At 39.0% G+C, this 24,202-nt stretch overlaps 2 protein-coding genes across 4 annotated transcripts in view; one reads left to right on the top strand and one right to left on the bottom strand.

The window, feature by feature from the left end:
* Positions 1–525: 525 nt before the first annotated feature.
* Positions 526–2,541, bottom strand: LOC117402284 (barrier-to-autointegration factor-like). Of its 3 annotated transcripts, none has more exons than XM_034003279.3 (3): positions 2,417–2,541; positions 1,707–1,843; positions 526–1,253 (listed from the first exon to the last, which is right to left on the bottom strand). In XM_034003279.3, the coding sequence occupies exons 2-3, from the start codon at positions 1,830–1,832 to the stop codon at positions 1,107–1,109; spliced, it is 273 nt and encodes a 90-aa protein (XP_033859170.1). In that variant the 5' UTR covers positions 1,833–1,843; positions 2,417–2,541; the 3' UTR covers positions 526–1,106. The 3 variants fall into 3 exon arrangements, with proteins under 3 accessions (XP_033859170.1, XP_058880091.1, XP_033859169.1); XM_059024108.1 differs by lacking the exon at positions 2,417–2,541 and adding an exon at positions 2,078–2,159 and having other exon boundaries at positions 1,707–1,848; XM_034003278.3 differs by having other exon boundaries at positions 606–1,253; positions 1,707–1,848; positions 2,417–2,539.
* Positions 2,542–3,788: 1,247 nt separating this feature from the next.
* Positions 3,789–24,202, top strand: part of LOC117402841 (glycogen phosphorylase, brain form) — a 35,323-nt gene continuing 14,909 nt past the window's right edge. The window contains exons 1-8 of the mRNA XM_059024106.1: positions 3,789–4,196; positions 10,347–10,448; positions 12,787–12,865; positions 14,764–14,867; positions 15,629–15,760; positions 16,202–16,313; positions 18,276–18,358; positions 20,150–20,293. Coding sequence (XP_058880089.1) covers positions 3,954–4,196; positions 10,347–10,448; positions 12,787–12,865; positions 14,764–14,867; positions 15,629–15,760; positions 16,202–16,313; positions 18,276–18,358; positions 20,150–20,293 — 999 coding nt within the window. The 5' untranslated portion in view covers positions 3,789–3,953. The remainder of the gene's footprint in view (positions 4,197–10,346; positions 10,449–12,786; positions 12,866–14,763; positions 14,868–15,628; positions 15,761–16,201; positions 16,314–18,275; positions 18,359–20,149; positions 20,294–24,202) is intronic.

Below are 24,202 nucleotides of genomic sequence, written 5' to 3'. Positions count from 1 at the left end.
TTCTCAAAATTCCATACTTTTTCCAGACTTTCAAAATTGCATAGAACCCTTTTGGCAGCAGGCATCTTGCATACTAGTCACACAATCAATTCCTCACATGCAGACAGCTTGAAAACTCTATTTAGTCACTTCTGAAGTGTGACTATTGAATTGGATGCTGTTAATCCTCTCCCCCACCACACACTAGACCCATACATATGTTATATACACTACATTTTAAAACATATGGCAAAAGCATTTCATTACCTTATATAGCATGTACTGTACTGCAATATCAGATACCATAAGCCTCTAGTGTAATACAGTATCTGGCCTTGCCTACAGTATATATTTTACTGTGGCAGAATGGTATAGATTGAAATACCACTACATAGCTACTCTTCATCCAGGTTTACTTTGGAACCCCCATTCAAGCGACTAAAAAAAATCTACGCTGTGAATGAATTTTCAAACAGTTTAGCATGTACCTCTAATATTATATACCTTTTTTTGTTTTTACTTTTAATAAAGTGTTATTTATTAGTGTAAACAGTATAATTTTGTTTAATGTTGCAGCTGGCTCATGTTATTTAAAACTTACATGTGAGCATTGAAAAGAAAGAAAGTGCACAAAACACAGACCCAAGAGCAAGTTTTACATATTACCCCCCAAAAATTTACAAAAATCAGTTTTTTTTTTCTTTACATATAGAGCATAAATCAAAATGCATTTGTAGACAGGAAGGAATTTGTGTGCTTTGCAGATTCATAACATTTGAGTTTTGATATTAGAGGGGAATTTACATAATACAAAGTATGATGCTTTACATTGACAATATATAACCTGGCAAGCTAAACAAACAAACGCCAAGTTGGGTACATGGTGCCTTTTACAATATGCTTTATTTACTTAAAAAAAAAATACAAGTATAAAGTTAAGAATCCATCATAAAAAAAATCTGAAGTCATGTTTTAATCACAACAAACCAAACTTTTAACAGCATTCCAGTATTATTCAGGACCATAGAACTGACAGAGTTGTGATGGAATTGGTGGAGGTTTTCAACGAGTTCCGGTTATCCCAGCCACAGAAAATGTACTTGGGTGGCAGGGGTACAGTACAGTTCTTACAGGAAGGAATCACACCACTCTTTTAAACATGTGTAACACGAGAAGGCTTGTTTGGAATTGGCTCCACAAGTATCTTTCAACCATTCTATAAAGAGTTCATCATCTTTTCTCAGAACAAGAAACTGACCCAAGACAACATATGCCTACAAGAAAAGGGGAACATGTTTGAGTTTGACACTTAAACACAAATCTGATAATATAGTACATAATGCAACTACACTTAGTCTTATCTCAGAGATGCTTCTTTCTAGTTTTACAATTTTATTACATACCCCATATAGTCCTGAATTAATCAAATATATGGCAGCCATAGCCATTATAAAGTACAGCAATTGTGGTGCCATTAACTTTGATTGAATGCAGGTCATATATAGAAATTGCCGAGGAACACGCTCATATGTTAAAGCAGCTGTCCATTTCATCTAGCCTGTTAAATTGAAAAGCTTTAGGCTTTGCACAGGTAGCAAAGCAAAATACATATTTATAACACTCATCTAGCAATGGATTTCAAAACCCCCTTACAGCATACACACAGACCATCACTTTAAAATGACACAGACTTATTTTGACAGTCTACCAAACATGATTTGCCTTACTTTATCAAATCCTTGCTCTTCTAGTTTCTTCCCAAGCACCCCTCCAATTCCAGAGAGTGCTGTGACATGCTTGTCTCCCATGGGCTCTGCTACAAAGTCCCTGTGCTTCTGAGAGGTAGTGGACATGCCTGCGGGTTCTGATCTAGAGATGAAGGAAAGTAACTTTGCAGTCATGTCAACTGCGTCTTGCTGTAGAACATGCAGCTTTAGGTGCCAATATAATTAGTCATTATGCTAGCCAGATTCTCCGTCCATTTAAAAATAGCATTTGGGGGACAATTTTAACTAAAATAAAAACATACATAGTATGGTTTTGGGAAAAGTGCACGCCTGTCATTTTAAATAAATGTAAGAAAGATGACAAAATTTACCGTTTCTTCCAACCCCATTTTTTTTCTTTAAAAATCAAATTAATTGCGATAATTAGGTTGGATATGGAAAATAAAATATCCAAATAAATTCTACAAAAGATATAGACAGCACTGAATCCGAAAACGCTCTCAATTGCACCAATTCCCACTACAATATTAGCGACATTTTCTGCAAATAAACTATAGTTAATTTCGAGCTTCAATTGGCATACTTTTCCAACGAGGTCTCGACTAAAAACACTGAGTTAGAAATCAAGATGATTAGTTAACAACAACCATACACACTTTGTAAGTAATTTGAATCATCCATAACAAATATGAAAACAAAATAACCCTTACCGTCTTATATTGATGAACGTTTACCGCCAGAAAGAACTACCCAACGAGCCCCAACTTTCTTATTTTAGCTAGAAAGATCACGTGATCAGCGAATCACGTGAGAGGGAAGACATTCAGAGTGCCATTGTGATAACTGAGTATAAATTACAGGTGGTCTAAGGGTCGATCGCATTTAAAGAAATACTGTTTCTCTATTTGTTTGAATAAATGAAATAATTTCATATCAGTATTATGAATGACAACAATTTACTGTAAATGTACATTTTGTCTGTTTGAGACAGAGAAAACAATGTGGAAGAGAACTATAGGTTAGAAAACAAAATTAAATAGAACGGGGGGGCAGCAAACAGACAAACTTCCCTGCAATTAGCTTTCTAAAAATCACTTCAGCCTTAATTGCCTGCTCCCCAATATGAAGACAACTGGTGTTAAACAGTGAAGCAGATTGGAATTCAACTAAAGATGAAATTACTGACTGCAATTTAAAGAGAAATTGATATGGGTATGAAATATCTGAGTTATCTTTACAATGTTTTCAGTCATCCATCCTGGCATATCTTTAAAACTCAAAGCATGTCCAATTATCAAGTAAATCAGGTACCCCAGAGTGTAACCATTAGCCTGTTCCCCTGCAGCACTCTGCCTCCAGTGGATGTAAGAAATATAGCATTAAAAAATACCAAATGTTTTCAAGGTGTATTCTGAGAGTAGACATTTTTCTGAAGTTTATTAGTAAATTATACATACCTGTACCCATTTGCTCTTTAAATTAATTTAGTTCTAGAATAGTCAGGATATACTGTATTTGAACTGTATTTTAATGTGATATCTTGTAACAATTGTAAGTCGCCCTGGATAAGGGCGTCTGCTAAGAAATAAATAATAATAATAACCCTTCCAGAATGGATCAGAACCATTCGGTAATGTGTTGGATTCACAATCTACAACACTGACAGATACAGTATAGGGCCCATTCTAATCTATTGCAGTTCCCCATGCTTTCTTTACTGATGGTTAACTGGTGGCTAACATAAGTGACTAACAAGAGCTGGTGGCTAAATAGTTGTTTAAAGTAATTACTTTCAAGAGGGTAGTTGGTGGATAACAACTGACCTGGCAGACCAGCAATGGCTGAAAATAGGTGTCACACAACGACTTATGGAAAGAAATGAAGGAGAAGATAATAATAATAATAATAATAATAATAATAATAATAATAATAATAATAATAATAATAATAATAATAATTTTTATGTAGCGCCTTTCATAGTGGACCCGCAATAAGATCCCCTATTGCAGTGAAAAAAAAACAAAAAAAACTGTCGCTTTAAATGTTCCGGTAAGTCTACGTCAAGGGTGTTTTGCAGTTCCACATTCGTGTCCTCATTCCCCCAGTCAATGCAGAAAATACAGGAGGAGGAGTGACTTGCTCCTGCTTGCTATATTATATCCGCGCAAAGACATCTGCTACATTTCTTTGAATTTGTTCTTAAAAGCAGGGGAGGGGGAAACATCTATATCTCTGTATTTTACAACAATGGCTACTCCACTGACAGACAGCGAGAGAAGAAAGCAGATCAGTGTGAGAGGTATCGCAGGGTTAGGAGATGTAGCCGAGATCAAAAAAAGCTTCAACAGGCATCTCCATTTCACTCTTGTAAAAGACAGGAATGTCGCAACACCCAGGGATTACTACTTCGCTCTGGCGCATACCGTCAGGGACCACCTTGTTGGACGATGGATCCGGACCCAACAATATTATTATGAAAAAGATCCAAAGGTAAAGATCAAAGACCGCTAAATCAGGAAGTTTCGACAACCAGCAAATAGTGTTGCGCTGCCCGTTTTGCAAAACCAAACGAGTTATTTCTTTAGAACTAGAAGAAGTAACAAAAAACAGAGTAGGTACTGTAGTTGTACAATTTAATTAATAAAATCATAATGTAATGAAAAAAATGTTGGCAAACACTGATAAATTAAAAGATATACAAAATGCACTGTAATTTGCAACAATGAAAAGTTGGTGAAAACATTAATATGTTTGAAATATTACTGTAGATACAGTTGGTGGTGTTTACTGTAATTATGAACTTCATTTGTTGAGACCGTAAAAACGATGTATTCACAGTTTTATTAAATAAAATGTAAACATATGGTTAGATACATACTTCTTTTTTACGGGCTCCTAATAAAAATAAATAAATAAAAATCGGTATGCATTGGTCATATATAATATGTTGTAAAGTTATTTCAAATCTAACATTCTGATCTGCAAAAATAACATTTACAGCTGGAAATTAAATATATAATTAAATAAATGAAACCGTATTAATAGGTCAGCATGCTGCCTTTTATTTTAAGTATTTTAACACATTTGAAAAAGTGTATTGTATTTTATTAATTCTTTCATTTATAAATGTGGCAAACATTGTGTCTAGATTTTAGTGTGATACATGACATTAGTGATACATGACACTAATGCTGTCTGATTGATGGTGGCTATCAACTATTTTAACACTGAGCAGGTAAATATAAGTGTGTGACAATTGCTTTCTATAGCACCTGCTACTTCACCCTCAGGTTCCACAACTAATGGTGCAATTGAATCAGTATGTGTTGCTACTTTCCCAATTAAAAGAGAAAAATGGAAAAGTTGCATATTTAGAGCTGTGTGTACTTGTAGTACATCCACAGGCCAGCAAGTACAAAGTGAAACCTCATTTAAAAAAAAACAAAAAACTAACGTTAGAGTTTTGTGAATTGGGACGCTATATGAACTCTTTGGGTGAAATTTGAAAGTGACTTTGACCTCCAATCTAAAATGGCTTCTATATTTTATTCATTTGGCATTTTGGCTTATGATGGAGCCAAATGACTGGAAATACTGACTTCACGTTTAGCTTAGAAATAACTGAATGAATATATATATATATATATATATATATATATATATATATATATTCACAGTATAGGACATTTAATACCAATATCCCCATTGACATTGTTATTCTTATTGGCTGATCAATTTGGAAGCACTTGCCTGAATTTGGTATGGGCATTACAGTTATTCCATGGTTACTCAATCTTTCACATGATTCTTTCAAGGCTTTTACAGGCCTTGACAAAAGTTAAGAACAAAGAATTACAATATAGCCATGACAACTACAAAACCAACACAATGTTTCATTTTGTACAGCCACTGTATGCCTAGAGTCTAGACCTTGGCTACTGGCCAGTGGAGAGCCAACAAATGGCAAAGTATTTTCTGCTTCACAGTGGTTTCTGCTAACCTTTCCTTTTCTGTTTGATATTAACATTACTTATTAGGTACTACCCAGGGGTTTTATTTATGTATTGCTGAATCATGGGATAGAGAACAAAGGCCTGTGTTAAGCTGTGTTGAAAATGCTCTTTCCAATGTAATTTAAGACTAAAACCAAAAATATGAAACCGGTCTAATCACAGGAAGTGAGATTGTTTAACCATTTTATGAACTTACTAAATGAAAAATGCCAGGCCTTGTTACAGTACATGCAGCAAAATATTCCTAATGCTAGTTCAACATACATATCAATGTACTGTAACTGCAATTTGAAATCACCACAGTGTAGCATGACTACAATTCTCTGTTGCAGGTTTACACTTCAGTACATTTAATGTTGAAGAGCATCTAACACTTAGTTTATTAATTCAAGTTGTTACACTTCTATCTTTCACTACAATTAAAGCTATAATCTGTACACTCTGAATTCGAGTACTATTTTTTGTTCTAAAGTACCATAAAGTAATTGCAATTAACTTCAGCATTAAATGTTTTAAAAGCCAACTGGAAGCCAATTTCTCATCCAGGGCGCTGAAAATTTAAAACAATCAATGCAGAACTTAATTACCATTGATTGATACTCAATTGTTGAGGCGAGGGAATGACAGCTTTTCTTGTTATGAAATCAACACATTAATGAATGGATTTATTTAATACATGCTGATAAATACTTCTTATAAGGCAATTATAAGCTTATGCTTTTGAACACCTGAGTCAATGGTAACCTCATTAAAGAAACTAGCAAAACAGGGATTTAATACTAATTTACTGCTATTGCAAGGGTTATGCTGCTATTGGTAATTGGTGTCCAGATCAAGCTGATTTGACTACACTGTGTTACAGTAAGTGTCCACGGTTAAAGGAAACTTGGTTATGTATTTTAAACCTTTACCATTCCCGCTAATGGTTATAACTTCGGGGGTTGTATTTTGGTATGTGCAAGATGCCTGATTGGACAAAACTTCCATAGCACTGCCAGCTTTATCACTGATATCCTTTTCATTTGAACGCATTTTTTGGTTCTTGGAAGTTAATACCAGGAAGTAACAGTTCAATCTTTTCATCTGTATTGTTGAACTTGAAACTTTCTACAAAATATAGTCCTCCCATTATAACAATGTTCCCTGTGAGCTTCTCTAAAATTCTCTAACATCTGTGTACAAAACATCATTTTTTTATCAATTTAAATGTTTTCCTAATGCCTGCATGTATACCAGATATTCTCTTTATCAATCACATTTGATCTACTCCAGTTTGTGAATAAAGATAGAAATCTCTCTCTCTCTCTCTCATATTTATATATATATATATATATACACTACCGGTCAAAAGTTTTAGAACACCCCCATTTTTCCATTTTTTATTGAAATTTAAGCAGTTCAAGTCCAGTGAATAACCTGAAATGGTACAAAGGTAAGCGGTAAACTGCCAGAGGTTAAAAAAAAAAGTTTAGGTTACCAAAAACTGAAAAATAATGTACATTTCAGAGTTATACAAAAAGGCCTTTTTCAGGGAACAAGTAATGGGTTAACAACTTACAGCTGTTCTGCAGCAATGGAAGTAAATTAAGCCTTGAAAGTTGATGCTAACAATTCCTACAGGTGTCCCAACTTTTGTTGATTACTTACAAACCCTCTGTCTGTATAAAAGCAGTGTTGGAACAGACTGTGTTACTACACCCTCTTAAGCATTATTTGGACAGTATTGTACTGCAGGAAGTAGTATATTGCTCTCATAATGGCGAGGAAAAGGCAATTAACAAAGGAAGACAGACAGACCATTATAACCCTTAAAAGTGTAGGTCTTTCCTTTAGAGAAATTGCAAAGAAAGCCAAGGTGTCAGTGAGTACAGTTTCCTACACCATCAAAAGGCACTTGGAAACTGGAGGAAACTCTGACAGGAAGAGGTCTGGCAGACCCAAAGCCACAACAGAATCAGAAGACAAGTTTCTGAGAGTCAACAGCTTGCGTGATAGGCGGCTCACAGGACAACAGCTTCAAGCACAGCTTAACACTGGTCGAAGTAAGCAAGTCTCAGTTTCAACTGTGAAGAGAAGACTTCGAGCTGCAGGTTTGACAGGTCGAGTGGCAGTAAGAAAGCCATTGCTAAGATGGCAAAATAAGAAAAAGAGGCTTGCCTGGGCCATGAAGCACCGCCAGTGGACTACTGAAGACTAGAAGAAGGTCTTATGGACCGATGAATCAAAATTTGAAATCTTTGGTTCATCATGCAGGGTTTTTGTACGCCGTCGAGTAGGCGAAAGGATGGTTCCTCAGTGTGTGAAACCAACTGTCAAACATGGAGGAGGAAGCGTGATGGTCTGGGGCTCTTTTGCTGGATCCAGAGTCGGCGACTTGCACAGAGTGAGTGACACCCTGAACCAAAACTGCTACCACAGCATTTTGCAGCGCCATGCAATACCCTCTGGTATATGCCTAGTTGGTCAGGGGTTCATCCTACAGCAAGATAATGACCCAAAACATACCTCCAGGCTATGTCAGAACTACCTTAGAAGAAAAGAACAAGACGGTAGGCATCAAATCATGGAATGGCCAGCACAGTCTCCAGACTTAAACCCCATCGAGCTGGTTTGGGATGAACTGGACAGAAGGGTGAAAGCAAAGCAACCTACAAGTGCAACACATTTGTGGGAACTTCTGCAACAGTGTTGGGAAGAACTTTCCGAACAATATTTGATTTCCATTGTAGAAAGAATGCCACGAGTGTGTTCGGCTGTTATATCTGCAAAAGGTGGATACTTTGATGAGTCAAAAATTTAGATTAAATTTTGTTAAACAAAACAATTTCATGATTTCTTTTTTATCTCCAATTGTTTATTTGTTCTATGCTTTAATTTCAGAGTACATTGAGACATTAAACTGCATAAATTTCAATAAAAACTGGAAAAATTTAGGTGTTCTAAAACTTTTGACCGGTAGTGTGTGTATATATATATATATATATATATATATATATATATATATATGCTCACCCTTTATAACGCTATAGTGGGGAGCCATAGTTACGAGACCGTGCTATTTGTGTTCCACCTTATAACGAGTATAAAAGGGCTACTGTAATGGCATTATGGAGCAAATGGGAGCCACGACCCTACGTGTTATAACCGATTCCGCACTATAATGGGGTGCATTATAACGGGTGAGCACTATATATATATATATATATATATATATATATATATATATATATATATATATATATATATATTACTATCCCAAACAAATTAGATAGTATGTGTTGTTGTTCTCAAGAGGAATTTCCAACATGATTGATGTATAAATAATTGTTATAAGTTTCCATTACCAAGCTCCCTGACCCCGATCTCAGAAACATCAATACGACGGTCTTTCAAGCTGAGTGCACACTGTAGCTCTTCATCTACAGTGGGTCTGAAAAACCTCAGTAATATACTGTATCTTTTTATTTATGTACTGTACTCCTAGATTTAATACAATAATTGGTTTGATTGATTTTAGTCTGTGGGAGGTGATAATGGAAACACGCACACTGGGCCTAACATTATTACATGAACCTGTCAGACCCCCAGGAGTGAAAGCAGTGCTGCAGTGATCGTAAATAAAGATGGACGAGCAGCACAGCCACTCGGAGGGAACATCAGATGACTGCAGAGGGATGCTATTGCTTTAGGCTTCAGTGTTCCACAGTAATTGTTTACCCATCATCACCCTTCCAAAAAAAAAAGAAGCCCCTTGTAATGCAGTTTTTTCCCCAAATGATACTTTGCTATACAGATGTACATCTTTTCTAATACAGTATTAACGCTATTTTTTTAATCCTACGAGGCACAGCACATTTAATTAAAACCATAAATCCAAGTCAGCTGCTGTTCATGTTCCGCAGGGTGTATTAAATATGCCCCTTTCAGGTGAATTGCTGTACCTTGGAGGTAAAACAAAAACAAACAAAAAAAAACATTTCCAAATTATATTACGAGACAGAATGTCTCAGTATTTTAGGTTTGCAATTTAATTTTATGTTTCTACATTTTGGAATACAAATGATAATGCCATGAAAACACTACAATACAAACAGGTTTGTGTTTTTAGGTCTGTTATTACAGGTTGTTGTTTGTTTTCCTTTTTTATTCTTTTGTGCTTGTTGCTTCACAGTCACAGCGTGGTAAACTAGGGTAATTGAGTTCCACAGAACGTCATTGTATTTTATTACACTATATCTATATATAATATATTGTGGTTAGGGTTCAGGGTTCAGGGTTAGGGTTGGGGTTAGGCTTAGGCTTAGGGTTAGTGGAATGGCTTTACAGGACTGAATTGGGAATCCCTGCATAAACCTATTAAAGTCTTGGCTCTGTGTGGCCTCCTACTGGCTTAGGTCTACATGAAGTCCCTGTTAATTGGCAACAGCATACCCAGAAAATAAAAACATATTGGATTCTCCTTTATTTTCTAAGTTCCTTAAGACAATCCTCTTTTGCCTCTTCAGTAACTGTTGCTAATGGAGAGTCTGAAATATGTTGCCACCAATGACTGTTAACAGTATTTTTTTTCTCTAACCAATAACTACTTCTGTCAAAAGGAAACTCATCGAATTTATTTCTTTTGCAGCGGATTCACTACCTATCGCTGGAGTTCTACATGGGGCGAACCCTGCAGAACACAATGATAAACCTGGGACTGCAAAACGCCTGTGACGAGGCCATATATCAGGTAGATATGGCATTTCAGAAGGAGTTTTCACCAATACATATATATGCCTGTTTTCTAGTACAAAATTGTCAGGGTCTAGTCTCCAGATTTTATTAAAATGTTTTTTTTTTGTTTTGTTTTGTTTTTATCTGTTTTGAGTTTACATCACCAATGAATATACTGTATGTGTATCTCATGCCCCATAAACCTTAAAGTAATATTGTGGAGGCCTTCATTTAACACACATATTAGTCTGTAGCTTTGGATACCGTACGTTATTTCTTTCCTCACTTCCTTTTTAATTTCTGTAAGCTTTATTTCACGTTTATTTTGAAAGAGTCCAGGCCTTGTTACCAGAGAGGGGAAGTTAAGCTTCATAGGAGGAAGATGTTTGGGGGAATCACTGGGTCACTACCCCCGGTGTTAAATAAGGCATCCTTAATAAACGTTGCATATTTGACATGATTTTGCATCTTTTCTAAAAGACGATACCTCTGTCAGCACAGTCCCCTCACACATTTGTCTGGTTGCTGATATACAGCCTATATAATGGATCTCCTCTTAGTGGCTGATACATTAATAAAACTGACATTGCGTATTTTCCTCTCGACTACAGAACTTGCGCTTTAGTTGAATGGTAAGACGTTTGTCTTTAAACTGTATGTTTTCTGATTCACGTACGGCCATGGCCTTTCCATACAACTCACTGGGCTGAGATGCCAATTCATTACAATAGACAGCATTCATTAATTTATAGCATGCTGTGATGGGGTACGCCCTGCCCCGTCACAGCATGCTATAACAGTGCTGGTGTTGCCTTACATTCTGTTCATAAATATTTTAGAAGACCTATTATGCACTCCCTGTATACAAGACTTCTAAGGTACCAGTAATATATTTTGAATTATTTACATTGACTAACATGGCCTTTTGCAAGTATCCATAGAACTTGGGTTCATTCTTGGTTCAAAGGCACAAATTAGAAATCTCCTGCAGTATGTAGCACACACTTTGTTTAAATGCCAGGACAAATTAGTTTGTTCTGCAAATCAAATTCAAAACACTGCTTCTTCCTGTCTGAAATAAGTTTTGATCAAAGTGAAGATAGTAGGAGTCATTTCGCAGAGTGCTGTCCCACATCCTGTTGACAGTCTCTGTATTTTTGGTTTCCCAATATTAAATGGTTAGGAGAATAGTGTAGGAACTTGTTCAGGGAATGAGGAATATAAGCCATTTTGGTTCAATGCTGTCTCTGGCACTGTCTTAGAGATTGGTGCTGGCTGAATGAATTCCTTTGAGGCACAGTTAAATTGGTATTTCAACAACACTGGCTGAGAAATCAATATAAATAAACCCCAGCAAAACAAGAAAATCAATTGTGCCCCTCCTCAGATTCAAGCAGTGTTTTATCAGTTGCTGGGGAACCAGACCTTTCATGCAAATCCTTGGGAGGAAGTTACAGAACTCTGGGGCCTGTTGACAAAAAAGTGTTGCCAATAGCAACCATGAGCTTTTGAAATTCTAAGTTGCAACAAAATTCCAAAGCAGGCCCAGAACTGATTTTGACCAACCACAGCCACACAGTTTATAGTTCCAGTGGACCAGGAGTCTGTGGGTTACACTTCAGCCACCTATTTTGCATTCTAATATATATATATATATTAGCTCAAAGGCCCATCTGCCCAACGTTTAAATATGTTGTACATATATTTCTCAAGGAAGCATGTTATATATTATTATATATTATATATTATATGTTATTCATTAGCAATAATATATAATATATATGTTGCCACCAATGTCTGTTAACAGTATATTTTTTCTTTAACTACTTCTATCAAAAGGAAACTAATGCCTGATAAGGAAATAAAAGTGTATGGATTGGTGTCCTTGCAGTATATCAGAAGTACAGTATAAGCAAAAAATAATGCTAATGCGTTCAGTGAGTGCTGTTTGGTTCAGTGGGTGCTGTTGTCCCCCATTTTCCCATTTGGATCCAGTCCAGTCACATACCACTGAGTTTATTTAATGTACATTAAATAAAAGGGTGTCAATGCAGTGCTTAACTGAAGGCTTCAGTAGGTCAGTGAAAATGGTTGGCAAATCAGTGAATATCATTTTGTAACCATAACACACAGTTACCAAGTTAGATTACATTTCTCAAAATACCTATGAATGACACAGTGAGCGTAGCATACTGGAATTGGAAATGAAGGTAAAGTCCTCGTACATTTCCATATCTTTTCATGCTTCTGTGACTAAGCACAGATGAAAAGGGTTAAAACACATCTGTCTATAATAGTGAAGATCTTCTCATCCTCTCAACCACTGAACTGATCTCTCTCTTTCTCATTTGCAGCTGGGTCTGGACCTGGAGGAGCTGGAGGACATTGAAGAAGATGCGGGGCTCGGGAATGGAGGACTCGGCCGGCTGGCAGGTAAAGTACATGGGCTTAGTTTGGACAGCCAGCCAGCTATTACAAATCTTACAAATGTGCATACGTTTACAATGCTTCCTGTGTATCTACAATTCTTTACTATGTTTTTTTTAAGTCTTAACCATTATTTTGTTGTGATTTACTGCTTATGGTTAACTTTTAAAAGGGAATTGAAAGAAGATATTGAACAGATGTCACCTAAAGAGCTTACGTTTCATAGAAAATGGCAAGCCGTCTGTGCACTTGTTTTTGTTGTATGTACAGCATTTACTGTAATTAAATAAAATACAGTAATTCTGTTTGTATCTCATGTTCTTAACTGTGTTCTGTCACTTTTCCATTTTATTATACTGTATTTGGAACCTGGATTAAGTAAATAAACAAGTTCTTGTACTTTTTCCCGTTTGACTCCCCTTCTCAAGCACAATGACTTTTCGGGTGGGTTGAGCACCTTAAAATAACTTTTCTTTCTTTCTTTCGTTGCAATGCACACTCAGTTTAGCCAAATGTGTAATTTTAGTCAGTAGTTCTCTGGCTATACTTTTCCCTATAATATAGTAACACCTTTTATCACCCTCAGGGGTGCATGTCCCCCTTAATGGATTTTTCTTTGCAAATCCATATCAGGACTGAATAGAGGATAAAGAGTGGTGCCCATACACACTCTCCTGGATTTCCACTGATATATAGATGCTTGTTTTCACATTTGCCTTAACAGAGGATTTGGAAAACTAGACAAAGATTATTTTGTTTTCAGTGAAGTGTTACTAGGGAATAATTGCTAATCCAGTGGCTCGCTCCAGTCTTTTGATTGCATCTTTATGTTCTATTAGTAGCCTCATTATCAGCTGTAAAGGTGCTATGACGCTGCTGTGGAAGCCTGACTCATTATACAGGGTTTATGAGCCTGCAGTCTGAGAACTTTTAGTGTGTATTACTTGGCTGGTTTTATAAAGGAGACAAAGATAATATCAAAAATCATATTAAAAACTCAGTTCTTAAAAGAAAGAGTAATCCCTTCTAAAAGTTTACTGCAGTATACTGTGGTAAAATGAGAACCAAAAAAAATTAAATAAACAGAATGACTACAGGTTTAGAAATCATGGTGAGCATGGTTAACCATTATAAAGCTCATTAAATGTATAGTCTAAGTTTGTTTGTTTGCAAATTTACTGTGGGATATAGAGCAACAAATCTTACTTTCAGGCATTCAGCCAAGGCCACCATGACTTAAGTACACTTCAAATCATGAAACGAGAAGATTGAAAGGTATTTTGTTTTAGAACATGTTATAGTTTTTAAACTTCTGGTTTAAACAGGTCGAGTCTATCCCAGCTATACTCATGTCTTTTGTATATTTGGTTTCACCAGTTGTTTCATTAAAAGAAGTTTTACAGACCGACCTAGAAGATTTGTTACTTTGGTGGCCGGAATATTATGTCAACAACTTTCATATTTTATGATATTTTTTTAATGTGCAGTATGTAATATCAAAAATGTCTTTGTGACCATGTGATAAGATGAGTCTGCATACAATACAGACCACTAAGGGGTCTTTTAATTTGACTTACATTCTCACATTTCTTTAGCCAGTCAGTGTAAATTTAACAGGGTCAATTTTTCTGGCATCTCCAGTTATGAAAGAAGACCTCTTCTGTCAGCGCTTGACCTTCTGAAATATACAAAGAGCTTTTCTTCCTGATAGTAGTGACATTGAAAAGCAACATGTTGAGTTCATTAAGAGGGGTTGAGTATAAATAAATATATAAATAAAGAAAATGTCACATCTTGTGTGTTCTTGTGCTCAATGAAAACAGCAACATTGTACTTCTTGTTCATGTAGGAATACTCTGTGGGATTCCTATTCAGTCATCCACTGTTTTCAATTCCTTTTTTAGCCTGTTTCTTAGACTCCATGGCATCCTTAGGCTTGGCTGCCTACGGATATGGAATCCGATATGAGTTTGGTATTTTCAACCAAAAGATCTCCAGCGGCTGGCAAGTAAGTCAATTTAGAAAAAAAAACAAAAACGATCTGGCAGCACAGGATTCCAGTTCAGGACTCCAGTTCTGTCAGTGTTATTCTTTTTTTGTTTAGTTTTTAATGTGATATGTTAAACAACAAAGATCCTCTTAATATTGAAGAACTAATGTTCTCAGTGTAAAGCAATGAGCATGAAATTGTTAGGTCCTCTATTTTTTGTGTTTATGTTATATATATATATATATATATATATATATATATATATATATATATATATATATATATATATATATATATATATATATTCATAATATACTGTTTGTTGATGGTATTATAGTACACACAATTCCCAAAATAGGCGTTTTCTATCAGTATAATAACCCTGTGTCCTGTTCCTCCAACACTAGTTTCAATATGTGTTTCTGCCATTAAAAATGTCTCAGATGACTCAATTTTTGTTTGTACTCCAGATTATTCAATATCCACATTACTCAGATATTACTTACACTTGATAAAGTGACCTGGGAGTTGTTATGGGTTCCTGTGTTGTGAATGGCTTTGAACTTCCACTGGGATTGCAGATCTATTCTGTGTGAAACTCACATACAAATGTGAGGATCTGTATGGTTCCTGTGTGCAGTTATGCGTAAAACAGAAGCACTGAGGTTATTGTGGGGATAGACTGGGGTCCCACGATTCTGTGGTGTTCGGTGGAACCTTCCTCACTACAGTATCCCCGCCATGTTAGTCATTTTACAGAGCCACCGTTATGATTGCAGGTAGAGGAAGCAGATGACTGGCTACGCTATGGGAACCCCTGGGAAAAGGCTCGTCCTGAGTTCATGCTTCCTGTTCATTTTTATGGAAGAGTTGAGCACACCGCTCAAGGAGCAAAGTGGCTTGACACACAGGTAAGTATCTGACCTTCTGGTGGTCTCTCTAATAAAAGTTTGATGCAGTTTGACCAATATAGTTGCTCAAACAGTTCACCTCCTACATCCAATATTTGTTATCCTGTGGCATGTGTTCCTTGGACGGAGTGGACGTTCCTCTGCCATCCAACTTTGTTATGTGTGTTTGCAAAAGCAAAACTATCTGTGCTGTGCAATACGTGAGGTGCATTTTCAAACCGTTGCCAAGCTTGTTTTGTGTGGGTGACCTATGTCTTACCCTTAGTAGTACGTGCATGTGAAACTGTCCCTCACTCTTGCCATCTTAGATGCCAGTGTCATAGATCTAATTCCCTGGTATTTTATCAGTGTTGCATTTGCCTGTAACATCTATTTTGAGTCTGTCACTTAAGCAAGGAATGTCTGTGAGGCCAGCTGTGACCCTTTTTATCTGTGTTGCAGATTGTGCTTGCCATGCCCTATGATACCCCAGTACCAGGATACAAGAACAACACTGTCAACACCATGAGACTTTGGTCTGCCAAAGCACCCAATGATTTCAACCTTCAAGAGTGTAAGTTATTTTTATCCTCATAACTGGGTCTGTGCCAATTAGTTTCAGTTACAGACCTGAACATGGTGGCCTTACAACTGTAGAATTGGACTCCACAATCTGTTGTTTTCAGAAACTGTAAATTTATATCCATTTGTAATGTAAATGGGATTATACCACACATTATTCTCAGAGAGTAACTAGTTATTCATAAAGCCAGGATGACTTTTTTATTTTTACCAGAACTTTTTTTCTCACAAGGCAAAACAGTTCTAATGTGAACAGCCAGGATTCTCATACAGCAGACTGGCATAGGTCAGACACCACACAGTCACGAGTGCCGGTACCTCTAATTAAACAGAAGTAGAACACAGGCATTAAACATATCTAAAAACAAGCTGCTTTTCTCCACTAAAATTAAGACTGGTTTGGTAGTTTGATCGCAGTGGCAGTGTTGTAAATGGTCCCTCCGATTTACATCTAATCTGTAGTGATAACCCATGCTGTCACACTAGCCCAGTAATGGTGGTCGGTTCCCATAGAAACCCATAAGTAGCTGACTGCTTAAAAAATAAGTGTTAACTTCCCCTTTAACCTTTATAGAGAAACAGTGGTAGACCATAGTGTATATAGATGATGGCAGCAGTTTGTTCTCACAGCAAAAGATTTGTTTGCAGTGTCTTTAAATATCAACATTAGCCAATAAGGCAGCAAAAGACACAAAAGGTTACATGTTTTTTGTTACTGCCCTCTTTACCACTTTATTCTTGTGTAAAGTTGGCTCCAATTAAACTTCACACTAGTGATAACCCCTGGTTGACCCAGCAAGGTGCCCTTTTGTACATTGGCAGGCCTGTAGATGAACCAAGACCTTTGTATTTTTGGTTCCACTGTCTCAATGGCAGTTGGAGTCATTATTTCCAAACTAGCAACTGAGCATGGAACATGCAATAAGGATATTAAACACGATGAAGGTGTAAAGGTTAGCTGAAGTGATTATTTTGCTTTATGTTTTTTTATTTATTTTTTTAAATATTTTGGTCTGTTTTTCAGTTTAGAGCTCATGCTATGTATGTAACAGCAAATACCAAGGCCAGCCATTACGCTAATGTCGGCTTCATTGTTTCTTTTCCAAGACTAATGGCTTTATTTGTGTTAGGCAGAATGTTTTACTGGGAAGGAATCTGACTGGAATATCAAGTAGATTTTGACTGATACCATGTGATGGAGATGGTGCAGATTGGTTTGCAAGTTGCCTGTGTATCAAATGGACTTGCATTCCTATTAATACAATTCACTACAGCTGTGTATTTCTGAGCTTTAGATCTGTCTGGTTTAGCAAAAGTGCATTATATTGGTGAAGTGTGCAAGACAAATTATTCTGATTTATTTCCAACAATATTTTTAATTGTAAGAAATTATGCACACTGAAAAGACGTGGTATGGAAATAAACATGATGGCTCAAGACATGGCTGGGAACCAAATCCCAGATTCAGTTTGGCACAGCGATTTATAAGAAAGCATCTTTCAATTAAGCCCAAAAAATACATAAAAAAAAAAAAAACATTACAAATCTGCCAACCTCACTTCACAGACATCTTGGTGCAATTTATAAAATTTTGTCTTCAGTACTTTATTCCTTTTGGAGGAATTGAGTTTTTTGAATATCTACACTGTTGACAACTCTGTGGTAAGCTTTGAGAACCTGCTTGTGACACTGATTTTGTTAACCTCATCATTGTATGACCCAGCTTTTTAAAAAGACTAAGCAAACTTCTCTTTTCTTCTGTTTCCAAATATTTAACACTGTGGGACAAGTAGTTAAACTTATCCCACAGTGTTAAATATTTCCTCTGAACGGAATACTATGTCCAGCACGGACAATATTTGTTTCAATATATTATTAGATGTTGTCAATAAAGGGTACTGGAGCTAATTACATTTAACAGCCCACTCTCTGGACTTTTCCTTTTGACCTGCAGTCAACGTGGGTGACTACATCCAGGCTGTGCTGGACAGGAACCTGGCTGAGAACATCTCCAGGGTCCTCTACCCCAACGACAATGTGAGTATAAACCTGCAGACTAATGCAGAAGTCAATGGCTGAAATGTCAGTTCTGTTGCTGTGCTGCTGACCAATAATTTGAATAATAGGTTTGGTTAGGGGTTGACAAAAGTTCAAATGCACTCTGTGTGTGGTGTTAAATAATGAATTTAGTTCTGGGGTACAGGGTATTGAGACTGCTGCTTGTGTTTATGGGCTTTATGACCTCAATGTGTTCAGTTGTACCACAAAAAATGATGCAACATGAATGTTTTGATGAAGTTGTTCAAATTGAAATTGTATTTATATTGTTATTTGAACACTTCTCAGCTACTACTTTTCCCCTACCACTACTGCAGTTGCTTAAAAATTGGTTTCATAAACTCCAGGACAGAGTAATTCCTTCTGTTATGCTCTATACTCATAATGGTCTATACTTTCTATACTTTAAACCGACCAGAATCTAAATAATGAAAAGCCTTTCTGCACTTTTCTTTCCTTTCTGGATATAATACATTGTTTTCTTTTCAATATTACCTCCGATTAAAACTTGCTATGAACAGAACAGATGGGGAGAATAAAACAAGTTCCAACTTGTATTTAGACTCCCACAGATTGTATGCACAAAAAAACGTATTAAAAAATGAGTGGTAATCAGATTATAGCAATGTTGTTAATATACAGTACATTAGTTTTCTGGCCATTTCTGCTTGTACTTACTGAAATACTGTCAATATAATCAAACCCAAAGGTATTATTGAGAGTGACAGATGTATGCCCTAAATAAATCGCTTCAGGCACTTGCAGTGTAGTGTTAAACAATCAGCCCCAAGCTATTTTGAGGTGTATCCATCCAATGAACCCTTCAGGCTTGCCAGTGTGCACATAGCACATCCAGTATTGGACTAAACTTACTTGTCTGGAATGTGTATGAGCTCTCCTGCAGGTTTAATTTGTTCACTTTTTTCACAATATCCTGCCTCCAAGTTAACACTTGGGATAGATATAGTAAGGTCTTGCACCTTTTTTGTTAAAGGAATATAAAACTGTTAAGGTTTTAACTATGTAGCATTTAGCAAGTAAACATTTTCAACATCACGATTACATTGCCACTGAAATGATGTCTGGTAACAAATAAGCCTTTATATTTTAATGAGCAACTGAAATCTCAAAAGCCAACAGTAGGTGAGGATCTGGAACTACTGGTGATTGGAACTACTGTCTTAAAACATGCCTAAATACCAAAACCTGAAGATCACAATATTGTAAAACTGGTATATACAGTATATAAGTGTAATAGCCACACAATGTACTGCAAGTACAAAGACAGAAAATGTTGCATACAATACTGTCTGTATTTGGTTTATTGTGTGACTAGGTGAATGAAACACTGATGGCTTAGTCATCACAGTGTAATTAGCAAGCAACATACTTAAAGGTTCAGAACAGGTGCAAATACTGGAAAGTGTTTTTTTTTTTTTTTAAATATCTGCAGGCTTTACCTGGCTTTGACAAGCTTTGAGTTTACTTGAAATCTCAAATCATAATGTCTTGTTTTGTGTTAATCAGTTATATTGCTCAGCAATTATTTTGTAGCTGCTGTCTTTATTGGTCCAAACATCCAGAAAGTTTTTACATTTGTGAAACTGAAGCATCTTTACAAAATCCTTTTTGGCTTGTGCTGTTAAATGGGAAGAGATTTGTTTACATGTATCTTTGAAAAGTATGTTACAAAGACGTTTATTCATTTTTCTGCCTCTCAGTAAACTTGTTTTCAAGGAGCAGTAGGCAGTAACTTGACCTTGTGTTCAGTTTTTTGAAGGGAAGGAGCTGCGTCTGAAACAGGAATACTTTGTGGTTGCTGCCACTCTCCAGGACATCATCCGACGCTTCAAGTCCTCCAAGTTTGGCTGCCGGGACCCTGTCAGGACTTCATTTGAAACATTCCCTGACAAGGTGGGCAGCTTTAATCACCACTCAGGAAAACTAGTCTTGTAAAACATGTTCTTGGAAATGTTGTGAACAAAAATATTACTACAGGATATATTGCAGTTAATTGCATACCTGACACATTCCAATGCACATAATATGTTCCTAATTAATTGTATTTTCTGAATAATGACATCCACAAAAGGGAGACAAAACCGAACCAGGTAACTACAGACCAACAAGCCTGACTTCTGTTATATGTAAACTTATGGAAACTACAATAAGATCCAAAATGGAAAATTAGCTATGGTACCATTGTCCTGGGAGACAGTCAGCATGGTTTTAGGAAAGGGAGATTGTGTCTAACTAACCTGCTTTATTATTTTGAGGATGCAACATCGACAATGGATAATTGCAAAGCATATGACATGGTTTATTTAGATTTCCAGAAAGCTTTTGACAAAGTTCTGCATAAAAGATTAATTCTCAAACTGAAAGCATTAGGGAATCAAGGAAATGCATGTACATGGATTAGGGAGTGGTTAACATGTAGAAAACAGAAAGTACTGATTAGAGGAGAAACTCAAAATGGAGTGAGGTAACCAGTGGAGTACCACAGGGATCAGTATTAGGTCCTCTGCTCTTCCTAATCTACATTAATGACAGATTCTGGTATAGTAAGCAAACTTGTTAAATTTGCAGAGTGGCAAACACTGTTGCAGCAGCAAAGGTCATTCAAAATGATCTAGACAGCATTCAGAACTGGCCAGACACTTGGTAAATGACATTTAATAGAGAAAAGTGTAAGGTACGGCATGCAGGCAATAAATACCATATGGGAGTGTCACAAAGACGGCCGGAGTGGGTGGCGTCAGACCAGAATCAGGAAGTAACACACAGAGATTTGGGGTTTTGGTTAAGCTGAGCGCGTGATCGCGCTCACCATTTAATAAACAGAACAGAAAATAAAAGGTTTGAACAGACAAAAACACGGGACACGGCACTACACGCCAAAATAAAAAGACAAACAAAACGTACTAAACACTTAACAAACGGTGCACGGAGAGACAAACAAACACGGTGAGTACAAACACTTCTAGATATTATTTTTACTTTACTACTTTACGTTCTCCTTCTCTCTCACCCGTTCTCCACTCTCGAACACCCAACCCCGACTGAGTGCTACGTGTCTCTATATATACTGTTGTGCTGGGATTCAATTACGAATTAATTATTCACTTGAATCCCAGCACGTGAATTAATTCTGTGCAACCCCGTGCTCACATATTACATTTAACCAGCACGTGAAGTGATTTGTGCTCTCCTCGTGCCTAAATACAAATCTACACTTTTTAAATACACGTGAAACACAGACCCGTTTACATCCCGTGTACCAATGACTATACACCAACATTAACACACGCACGCAACATACAACATATAACACACAAATGCACACAGGGGCGGGGCACTTTGCCACATATACCCCCCCTTGTGCGCAGCACACATGGCCTCAACGGCCACCTCCCCCCTTAAATACCCAGCAGTCCAGGCCAAAGTCTCGGGCTGGGAAGGGAGGCTTCAGTGGGCCCATGGCTGGAAATGCTGTCAGCTCCCCTGCCGGTAGTGGCACGGCTGACAGCATGCTGGTCCCGTCCTGCAGCGAAAAAGCTGCGGGGGCAGGTGGTCCCCCGACCTCCCCCTTCTTCGTAGCCGGCAGCTCCCTCCTGTGGGGCTCCGGCCACAAGAACTCCTGCAGCGAAACTGCTGCTGGGGAAAGTGGTCTCCAGACCTCCTCCCCCTTCTTCGTGGCCGGCAGCTCCCCTTTCTGGGGCTCCGGCCACCGTACTCCCTGCGGAGGTACGGGCAGCAGAGGCAGCTCCTGCTCCTCTGCTCCGGGCGGTGGCGGAGGCAGAGGCAGCTCCAGCTCCTCTGCTCCTGGCGGTGGTGGAGGCAGAGGCAGCTCCAGCTCCTCTGCTCCTGGCGGTGGTGGAGGCAGAGGCAGCTCCAGCTCCTCTGCTCCTGGCGGTGGTGGAACCAGCAGGTATTCACCCTCTGCTGGTGGAGGTGGGAGGGGCCAGCAGTCCTCCCACTGCGGTGGAGGTGGAACCAGCAGGCATTCACCCTCTGCTGGTGGAGGTGGGAGGGGCCAGCAGTCCTCCCACTGCGGTGGAGGTGGAACCAGCAGGCATTCACCCTCTGCTGGTGGAGGTGGGAGGGGCCAGCAGTCCTCCCACTGCGGTGGAGGTGGAACCAGCAGGTATTCACCCTCTGCTGGTGGAGGTGGCGGAGGTAGAGGCGATGGGGCTGATGCTGGCCACTCAGAGGGAGGCTGTGGCGGTGCTGGCTCCCTCTGCTGTGGCGGCTGGGCATGTGCGCGCCGTGCTGCCTTCAGTAGCATAGCTAGAGGCTGCTGGGGGACACCAGCATCCTGCCCTTCTCCCCCCCAAAAATTTTCAGGGGGTTGAGCCTGTAACTCCTCCCCTTCTGGCTCTTGGGACGGCACCAGCAGGTATTCACCCTCTGCTGGTGGAGGTGGGACCAGCAGGCATTCTCCCTCTGCTGGCAGCTTGGGTCCTACGGCTGTGGAAGCCCCGACTTCCCTCTTTTTGGGCTGTGGATGCACCGACTCCTCCCTTTTGGGCTGTGGACGCACCGACTCCTCCCTTTTGGGCTGTGGACGCACCGACTCCTCCCTTTTGGGCTGTGGACGCACCGACTCCTCCCTTTTGGGCTGTGGACGCACCGACTCCTCCCTTTTGGGCTGTGGACGCACCGACTCCTCCCTTTTGGGCTGTGGACGTTCGGGCTCCCCCCACTCAGGCGTAGGACGTTTGGGCTCCCCCCACTCAGGCGTAGGACGTTCGGGCTCCTCCCACTCAGGCGTAGGACGTTCGGGCTCCTCCCACTCAGGCGTAGGACGTTCGGGCTCCTCCCACTCAGGCGTAGGACGTTCGGGCTCCTCCCGCTTGGGCTGTGGACGCTCAGGCTCCTCCCACTTGGGCGTAGGACACTCGGGCTCCTCCCGCTTGGGCTGTGGACGCTCAGGCTCCTCCCGTTTGGGCTGTGGACGCTCAGGCTCCTCCCATTTGGGCTGTGGACGCTCAGGCTCCTCCCGCTCGGGCTGTGGACGTTCAGGCTCCTCCCGCTTGGGCTGTGGAGGCAAAACCAGCAGGCATTCACCCTCTGCTGGTGGAGATGGGGACAGCAGGTACTCACCCTCTGCTGGTGGAGATGGGGACAGCAGGTACTCCTCTGCTGGTGGTCCTGCTACCTGGGCTGCGGTTCCGTTTATGGTTGCCTCCAGGTAGCTGAGGACAAACCCCACACCTTCCTCCAAGGTGTTTGGGGTGTGTTCCTGCTGATATGCCTCCCATCTCTCACTGTCCATCATCCACAGGGCCCGGACGACTATGGTCAGAGACTGGGCCTCCAGCCCAGCATTCTCCAGGAACCAGCCCCGCAGTTTGATGGCGTCTTCTGCCATTGACTTTTTTTTTTTTTTTTTTTTTCCCAAAACAATATTTGTAATCCTTTTTTTTTTTTTTTTAATCCAGACCCCTCCTGGTCTGACGCTTGGAGGCGCGGCTATCCCACGATGACACCACGTGTCACAAAGACGGCCGGAGTGGGTGGCGTCAGACCAGAATCAGGAAGTAACACACAGAGATTTGGGGTTTTGGTTAAGCTGAGCGCGTGATCGCGCTCACCATTTAATAAACAGAACAGAAAATAAAAGGTTTGAACAGACAAAAACACAGGACACGGCACTACACGCCAAAATAAAAAGACAAACAAAACGTACTAAACACTTAACAAACGGTGCACGGAGAGACAAACAAACACGGTGAGTACAAACACTTCTAGATATTATTTTTATTTACTACTTTACGTTCTCCTTCTCTCTCACCCATTCTCCACTCTCGAACACCCAAC

Source organism: Acipenser ruthenus, chromosome 5 (assembly GCF_902713425.1).
Source record: "Acipenser ruthenus chromosome 5, fAciRut3.2 maternal haplotype, whole genome shotgun sequence".
Taxonomy (NCBI): Eukaryota; Metazoa; Chordata; class Actinopteri; order Acipenseriformes; family Acipenseridae; genus Acipenser; species Acipenser ruthenus.
Note: the sequence above shows the minus strand (reverse complement) of the source record. Positions and strands in the feature narration are given on the sequence as shown.